The sequence below is a fragment of the Thermochaetoides thermophila genome (genome assembly GCF_000221225.1).
Source record: "Thermochaetoides thermophila DSM 1495 unplaced genomic scaffold scf7180000011821, whole genome shotgun sequence".
Classification (NCBI taxonomy): domain Eukaryota; kingdom Fungi; phylum Ascomycota; class Sordariomycetes; order Sordariales; family Chaetomiaceae; genus Thermochaetoides; species Thermochaetoides thermophila.
Window position 1 is genome coordinate 1533792 of NW_006383037.1, and position 9285 is coordinate 1543076.

The 9285-nt window shown below is 57.0% G+C and overlaps 1 protein-coding gene across 1 annotated transcript; it reads left to right on the forward strand.

Annotated features, from left to right (window-relative positions):
- Nucleotides 1-2589: 2589 nt before the first annotated feature.
- CTHT_0063370 (uncharacterized protein) lies at nt 2590-9029 on the forward strand (the record flags this gene model as incomplete). Its single annotated transcript, XM_006696581.1, has 3 exons — nt 2590-2763; nt 2875-8958; nt 9015-9029. The coding sequence occupies 3 exons, from the start codon at nt 2590-2592 to the stop codon at nt 9027-9029; spliced, it is 6273 nt and encodes a 2090-aa protein (XP_006696644.1).
- Nucleotides 9030-9285: the final 256 nt, after the last annotated feature.

Consider the following 9285-nt stretch of genomic DNA (forward strand, 5'->3'; position numbering starts at 1 on the left):
AAGCAGACGAGGGAAAAAGAAAAGAGAGACAACTTGAAGAGCTAAGCGGAGATGAGAGGAAGGGAAAGAAAATTAAAAGTGGTAAGACAAGGGGGAGATGACTAAGAGGGCTGTATACCTTACCTATATATATATATATGACATTTGGAGCTTCGACGGGGGAAGTGTTGAGCTCCTGGCATTGCATCTACATACCTACTTGGAAGTACAGGATTATTAAAGGGGAGGGGAGGGGGCGCATTCTACCGGCAGGTTTTCAGGAAGTTGTGATTTTTTTTTTTTTTCGTTGGTCTTTTTTTTTTTTTTTAGAGTTGGGTGTGTGGTTTGGCGTCTGTAAGTCAGTCTCAGGCTGAGAAGGTATTGAATGGCATGTTTTCTCAACTTTGGGAATAATCATCCCTGAAAATTTTGCAATAATCCTCCCCGTGATATTGGGAACTGTATTTGCATTTTATTATTATATAGGTAAGCACACTAACTGCTAGTGATCAATTGTCGTCCTCCAATGAAGTGATGTGGGGTCAAAACCCATGAATCTGCGACTGAGAGGAAAAATATGAACCAGCCAAAGGCATTGGAGAGAGGTTTGCTCGCCTCATCTTCAAAACGATCCACTCAAGGAGCTCATTCTCTCCCGAGCTCCCCCCGAGTCAAGCGGCAGTTTACAAACGACCACATGCTTGTGCAACTGACTTGAAACTTTACCCTGCACTTGCATCGCGGCTGCAGATCGTTAACTTTTAGTCCGCCTTGAGCAATAGCACTGTATCCGTAGCCGGTGATGCACAGTACCGGCGTTGCATGATGCATCCCCGTGCTGGACTTGAGCTTTGCCAAAGACAAGGGGATTTTTTGCCCATTCTTCCTATCGTCCGTGTACTTGCTCCAAAACGGCCAATGGCTGTGGTGAGGAGAGAAAACCGGCTGGGAGCGCCATGGCACGGTCTTCGCACTGCCACGGCACTATGAACAGGAAAAACACCCATGGATGCGCTGAATGGACCAGGTTGATGAGTGGTTAGTATCGAGGGGGAGAATTCAATGCAGCATTTTCGGCTGATTGTATATCCTATCGGCGAGTGACTGAATGATCCATGATGTGCTCTTCCAACTGTCTGCCTGTTTACGAGTTGCGTTTGGAGCTGGTCCAGCCGGAGGGTAGTCCACCTCACCCGCTGAAGATCTTCCCCCCCCCGCCTTTGGTGTGGGGGTCGCCTGGGGTACCACGTCCAATCCCAAACAGGCCTAGCCCAAGCAACTGTCCCCGATAATGCGGGCCCACTTTATTGGAGCGGGCCCTGTATGCTAACCAGCCCCTCGTCATCGCTTTCTCTGCTGTCAGTCACGGGTCACGGGCGCATGCTTGCTTGCTGCCGCCTAAACCGGCTGGGGGTTGTATGGAGGGTGTGACCTTAGTTGTTTTTTTTTTTTTTTTTTATCTTTTGAGGCCTTGTGGTTTCGCGTCAACCGTTGACTCCGTCAAACTCTCCCATCGTCCAACCTGTCAAGAGGTCCCGGCACCTCCTGTGTGTTGTGTTGTCTGTTTTCCTGAAGTCTCTTGTCAGCATTGCCTCTCTATCTCTGTTCATCGTCTCTTGTGTTGTTGTCGTTTGTCACTGTCCTGTCACTGTCCTGCCACTGCCTGGACTCCACTGTCAGCTGTCCCAATCTGTCATCGTCCCCTCATCAACGACAACGTTGTCCTCTTGCAGTCTCAGATCAGTCTCGTTGGTTGTGTTGGGTCTGTCTGGTTTGCTTTTTGGCTCACGTCTTGTTTTGGTATACGGTTTCCTACGTACAACTATCTGTGTCGTTTTTTAAGTTTCAAGTTTCAACTCTCAGCCCAAGCTGCAACCTGCATCCACTCTTCGTCTTTGCCGTGCCGTCAATCGTCATCCATCATCCTGTGCTTATCGATATCGGCGCGCCCGCTATCAGACCTCCCGCTTCGCTGTGTCCGGCCTCGCACGTTGACCTCTGAACTCTGACCTCTCTTGACCACTGACCGTCGTCCACTAACCACACACTACCAAACAACTTGACTGGACGGGCCTTTACGGTTCTTGCTTACACACGTACACACACACACACACACACACACACACATACTCTCTCTCTCTCCTCTCTCTCGCATCCCCGCGATGACGACGACGCAACCCGCCTCAACATGACCTTTTCCGCATCGCTGCTGCGTCAAACCTCACCTATCACCTTGTCCTCGCCGGCCGCTACACACCCTTCCATTTCTTCTTTTTCCTCTAACTGAGTGGCCTTTGAGCCCCGAAGCCTCCCGGCTACTGCACAGCGACTGAGCCATTGAGTGACTGGGCTGGGGATTTGCATAGTTCCTCAAGCGCATCTCCCGCTCTCTCTCTCTCTCTCTCTCTCCAGATATCCAGATATATACACACACACACACACACACACTCCTGCAGAGCTGCCTGCTAGGAAAAAGAATACAACACCTACAGACAAACAACGCTAACCCGTTCTCTGCTTCTCTACCGTACTCGACTCCAACACGACACTTGAACCGAATTCTACTCTAAACCCCCCCCCTCCCCCCGGGCGTTGCGTCGCACCGCCACCATGGCGTCCTTTTTCCAGAGCTTTCGCAGCTCTGTCATGCCCAAGCGCTTGCTGCGTTATGCGCTGTCGCGCTTGGACTTCCTCGACACCGATGCCCTCGACCTGGAGAATTTGGACTTTGCCCTCGGCCGGAATACCGTACTGGAGTTTCGGGATGTCGGGCTTGTACTTGCTGTGTGTCCCCGTCTTCTTTTTTTTCTTTTTTTCTTTTTTTTTTTTACCCTTGATGATACCTATGCTATACTGCGTGTCCGAGTAGCTGACCATTGGTTGTGTGCGGATTAGAAGCTTGAACGTCTGCTGGGCCTGCCGCCCGCCTTCTCCCTGCAGAAGGCAAAGGTCCTCATCCTCAGGGTGACCATCCCCATGGACTTCTACACGAGCCCTATCGTAGCAGAAGTCGATGGCGTGGATATCCGGGTGAAGGTGTCACATAATAAGGCAGAGACTGATGATATTCAGAAAGGGAAGGGGTCTACGGTAGGGGAGGATATTGTGCCCACGGCCGCGGACCTGGCCCAGTCTTTCCTGGAGACGCAACCCCCCGCCGAGAAGAAGCAGCTAGAGGAGGCGATAGCCGCGGAGACGCAGGACCTCGGCGCATCGATCCTGAGCGAGTCTGAGAGCAGTGACGATGACTCGACGACCGGCACCGGCCAGCCTCTGTCGTTGCCGGTTTTTCTCACGGACTTCCTCCAGGGAATCGTAGACCGTATGCAAGTTCGCATTGGGACGGTTACCTTCCAGGGCGATGTAGAAGTCCCCGTCGACCCAGACGTCGCTGCGCCAGAGACAGTCACATTCCAGCTATCCCTAGAGAGCATCAATGTCGAGGGTGTCACAACGCTCCCCGACACGGCAGACGGGAACAGCTGCACGCACGCGGTCGTGCACAAAGACGGCAAGCGGCATATTCTGCTGAACAATATCCGCGCAGCGCTGATATCGGAGGCCAACGTGTTTGCCTCGCTGGGCCCGTCCCCGTCGATGCACTCGTCCTTGGCGTCGAAGTCGCCCGTAGCGAGCGAGGAGCCGAGGGCGCCTAACCTGGCTGAGAGCGTGAGCCGGCGGTCGGGATATGGGTCGCTTGCGGGATCTGCTGCGCAGCTTCAGCCGCTTTCGTCGAGTCGGCAGTCCTCGGTGAGGGACAGTGAGGAGGCGCTGGGGATTCCGTATGATTTTGGTGAGGATGAGACAGACGAACAGGAAGAACAGGGGGGGCCTGCCTCGTCGCTGTCTACTCCGAGAGCGTCGTTCCATCAGGATTTGTTGTGTGAACGGCCGACTGCTCTGTCCAGGGATCCGGCCAAATCGACGGTTGTTGAGAGGTTCCGTGGCGAATGGTCGACCTACGAGCGCGAGGCGAGGTCTGAGCCGGACCTGCGACCGCCGGAGGGGTTTTCGCTTTCGACAACGCAGTCTCCCCAGGAGAGTATCCATTCCTCGGGGTCTGCATCCGCACAGAGCTCGCGGCGCGCGAGCATAGAAGACTTGACGCAGTCGCAGCTGTATAGTCATGAAGATGCCGAGAGCATGTACATGAGCGCCTTTTCGGAGGTTGGCTCGTCGAAGATGCGCACCGCGATGCCCGGCGCGTGGGAGGACTCCGAAGACTCGCAGCAGCAGGATGAGCCGCCGAAGGACGAGGAGTTTGGTACTCGGTCGGCGGCGGCGAGTACGCCGCCGTTGGAGGGCCCGCCCCAGGCGAGAGAACGGGTTGAGAGCGAACCAGCCGAGGAGGGGGAGCCTCCTCAAGAGCTGCTGCAGCAAGAGATAGAGCAGCTGCCAGAGCTGTCTGCCCAGGAGCCAGAGCCAGCGCCGCAGGACGATGTCCCGACTCCTCGTGGGCCGACAAGGTTGGCAAAGGAGATCATGTTGCTGGATTCGATTTCGGTTTACCTGCCTACAGCGCATAAGCATCTGCAGGTTACCACGCCCGACCTGGCGAGGTCTGTCTCGCCTAATGTGCCGGGGGCTTTTTCGGTTCACTCTGCGGCCGGCAAGAGTCAGATACTCCCCATGACTCCCGCGCGCGCTGAGCACAGCTCCACGGATGGAGCTATCGAAGTGATCATGAAGCCGTTGGATATCCGATTTGATGCATCGACCGGCTTCCTCCTGGCCAAGGTCATATCTAGTCTGCTGGAGGCGCTACAACAGAGCAGCGAGCCGACCCGTCCCGCTCACAGCAGTAACGACAAGTCCGATGCCACTCCCAGCACTACCTCCCCCCTCCCCGACCTACGCATTACCCTCGAAGGCCTCTCGATCCAGTTCCTCGAGAAGCTCGCTGGCGTAGCCGACACCCCAAGCCGCATCTTCTCCAGGCACAACGACAGCACCCCCGGCAGCAGTGACTTCCCCTCCGACGTACTCCTGCTGCAGGCCAAGGTATCCAACCTCCACGCTTCTGTTACGTCCCACGCGAACGGCCAGCCCGAGGCGAACATCACAGCAGAGAAGGTCTCATTCGGCTACGCCGACGATGATATCCTCGCCTTCGACAGGTCCGTGCAGCTGTTCGAGTCCATCGCGAATACCTTCCCCTCGGCAGGGAGTGACATTGCCGTCAGGGTGAGGAATGGGCCGGAGGAGGTCAGGGTGGAGGTGAATGCGTTGCCGTTGCATGTGAAATTGGATTTGCAGAGGTTGGATGAGACCTTTAGTTGGTTTGGTGGGCTGAGTAGTTTCATTAACATGGGCACTTCCTCAGCCACGCCGGGCCAGAAGCTTCCTCCCCCAAAACCGCAGAAAGGTGTCAGATTCGAGACCCCCGACGAGGAAGACCGCGCACGGGGGAAGGAGCAGAAGGTGGATTTGAGGATCAACGGGACCCGGGTGGATGTCATCGGGAAGGACTGCAGTCTTTTGCTCAACACCAGCGCCCTGAAGCTTGTCAGTCGTGGTGAGGGGATCGGCATGCACTTTAGTCGGATCCGGCTTTCGGGACCTTACCTTCGCTCGTCGAGCGCCGTTGGCCCGCCGATCTTGACCGAAGTCGAAAACACCCGCGTCGACTTTATGTTCTCTCCGCGCCCGAAGGACTTGGAACGCTTGCTCGAGCTGATCACGCCTTCACGACACAGATTCGATGAGCGCGAGGACGAGATCATGGTGGATACCTTACTCCGCCAACGCCGCAAGGGGTCGGTGCTGTCATTGACCGTGGGCAGAGTCAAGATCGAGGCGGATAAGCTTTCGCAGCTGGCTTGTCTGCCCAGTCTGGCGGACGACCTCGCTAAGCTAGGGACTGTGGCGAAGTACCTGCCCGAAGATGATCGTCCGGGCTTGTTGACCCTGTGTCATGTGAGGGAGATTGATGTTGGCGCTGATCTCGCGGGACGCATGGGCACCATCCAGGGGGCATTCACCGATCTCGAGATAGCGCATATCACCGTTCCTGCCCTGGTAGCCGTCGCGTTGGGCAGATTGTCTGTCAGACGCAATGGCTCCGAAGAGTTGGTCTACACATCTCCCGCACCCACACCCAGCTCGGTCCCTAAACCACCCGTCGTGATGATGCGCTTGATTGACGACCTTGAGCCGGTGCTGAAGGTTAATCTGATGGGCTTGGCCGTGGAGTATCGTGTGCCAACAATCATGGATCTGCTCGGGCTGGGGGAGGATGCGACACCGCAGGAGTTTGAGGCGGGGTTGGCCGCGTCGGTGGCGAATTTGGGGGAGCAGGCGCAGGCTGCGTTGAAGGGGACTGCCCCATCGCCGGAGAGGGAGAAGGATCCGTTGGAACGGCAGGCTAAGCAGCAGATGAAGCTGGATGTCAAGTTGCTCGATTGTGTGGTTGGGTTGAATCCGCTGGGGTTGAAGTCCAAGCTGGCGGTGGTGTTGACGGATGGGAGGTTGGAGGCTTCCCCTGGCGGGGATGGGAAGCAAGGGGATACGGTGAGTGCGTCGCTGGCGCTCAAGAAGGCCGCCATCCTGCTGGTCGACGACGTCGCCGTCCTCTCGTCAACCGGCGGCTCGTTTACCTCCACCCGCCGCTCGCACGCCGCGCTGTCTGCCCAAGCAGCAGAGATGTGTGCCAAGGGGTACGTCAGCATCTGCCAGATCTCGTCGGCGCGCATGGGCGTCAAGGCGATGAAGGACTCCGAATCCGGGGATACCCGGTTGGAGGTCGAGGTCCGGGACGATCTTCTCGTGCTCGAAACCTGCGCCGACTCGACGCAGACGCTGATCGGGCTTGCGAACGCACTGGCTCCGCCTACCCCGCCGGGCAGGGAGAATAAGTTCCGCACGGAGGTTGTGCCGGTGGAGGATTTACTCGCGTCGATTACTGCGGATGCGTTTGGACGTGCCGAGGGGGATTATGATTTTGATAGGGACTTTGCTGCTGTGTCGCAGGACACGGATGCGGGGAGTGAAGGGGAGGATTTCTTTGCTGGAGGAGGGGGGGGATCCGGGGCAAGTAGCCAGCTGCACTTTGACCCGAATTACTACGACCGCCTCGAGGGCGAGAAGGAGGCGCTGTTTGATGCGACGGAGGAGGAGTCGGTCATGATGGCGGGCGATACGAGGGTCGAGGAGACCAGTGATGGGGTGCTACTCTCCAACACGGCAGACTCGGGGGCTCTGGCTGGCGACAGTAGCAGCGAGGAGCTGACGGTGCAGGAGAACTACTTTGCGCAGCGGAGAGCTGTGCAGGGGACCGCCCATCGCTGGAACTCTGCAAAGAATACCTACGATCGCGCAAACGACGATAAGATCCGGCGTAGCCCCCTCAAGGTGTCGGTCCGGGACGTACATGTCATTTGGCATTTGTTTGACGGGTATGACTGGGCGCGCACCAGGGAAGTCATCACCAAGGCGGTGCAGGATGTGGAAGCGAGGGCGTATGAGCGGCGTCGGGCGAGGGGTGATCGACGGAGGAGAGGGTTTGATGAGGAGGATGAGGAGGAGGCGGTCATCGAAGACTTCCTCTTCAACTCAATCTACATCGGTATTCCGGCCGGCCGTGATCCGAAGGAGCTGTCACAGGCCATTAACGAGGCGCTGCACGACACGGCCGATACGGAGACTGTCATGACCACGCCCACGACGACCACGTCCGCACGGCCGATGGGGCATCGGCGGACAAAGAGTAAGAATGGCACGCTTAAGCTGGGCCGCAGCAAGCATCACAAGATCACGTTCGAGCTGAAGGGGGTGAATGTTGATTTGGTGGTCTTCCCGCCCGGCTCGGGGGAGACCCTCAACTCGATCGACGTCCGCGTCGGAGACCTCGACATCTTCGACCACATGCCCACCTCGACCTGGAAGAAGTTTGCCACCTACGACATGGACGCCGGCGAGCGCGAGCAGGGCGCGAGCATGGTGCATCTCGAGCTCCTCAACGTCCGGCCTGTCCCCTCTACCCCTGCGTCGGAAATCGTCCTCAAAGTCAGCGTTCTCCCCCTCCGCCTGCATGTCGACCAGGATGCGCTCGATTTCATCACCCGCTTCTTCGAGTTCAAAGATGACAACGCCGCCCCCTCCGTCCCGCCATCCCCCTCCGATATTCCGTTTATCCAGCGCGCCGAGATCAACGATATCCCTGTTCGTCTGGACTTCAAGCCCAAGCGAGTCGACTATGCGGGTCTCAGATCCGGCCGCACGACGGAGTTTATGAACTTTGTCATTCTCGAGGACGCGCGCATGGTTTTGCGGCATGTCATTCTCTACGGCGTGTCGGGTTTCGATCGGCTGGGGAAGCAGCTGAACGATATATGGATGGATAACGTCAAGCGGACACAGTTACCGTCCGTGCTGGCTGGTGTTGGACCCTTCAGGTCGGTTGTTAATGCCGGCGCCGGCATCCGCGATCTGATCGAGATTCCGATCAGAGAGTACCGCAAGGATGGGAGGATTGTACGGAGCATCAAGAAGGGCGCGACAGCGTTTGCTCGCACCACCGGCATTGAGGCTGTCCGGTTAGGAGCAAAACTTGCCATCGGCACGCAGAATGCGCTGCAGAACGCAGAAGGCCTGCTCGCCCCCCCGTCTTCCTCCGGCCATCACCACCATTCGATGGAGGATTGGGACGCCTCTGAGGCAGAGGACCTCACCCCGGACGAAGTCCCCCCGACAACCCGCAAAACTTCCCTCTACGCTGACCAACCTTTGGGTATTGTCCAGGGCATGCGGGTTGCATACCGCAGCTTGGCGCGCGACCTGGCTGTCGCGCGCGACGCAATCATTGCTGTGCCGGCCGAGGTCATGGAGACGGGGAGCGCGCAGGGCGCAGCTAAGGTTGTGTTGCGCCGGGCGCCGACGATTATTCTGAGGCCGGCGATTGGTGCTACAAAAGCTATTGGACAGACTCTGTTGGGGGCGACGAATAGCCTTGATCCAGGGCAGAGGAGGAGGGTGGAGGCGGTAAGTTTCTGCTATCCTGAGATGTTGACTTTGGGTTAGGCTAACGACGTGGCCAGAAATATAAGCACTGAGCTTTCGGGACAGAGTCGATGACTTGAGGAACAGATTATGGAAGGAGACGGAGACGGGGTTTGTGCATACCACCGGTCTAGGGAAGGGGGGAGGGGCCCCTATCTTGGGTCTGGGTTTGGGTTCGTTTTCCTTCATGCTTGTCTCTTCTCCATATCGTACCTACGTACACACCACACAAGGATAGTATCATTTGAACTTCATTCGGGTTTGGGTTCTCTCTCTCTCTCTCTCTCTCTTCTTCTTTTTTCGTTTTTT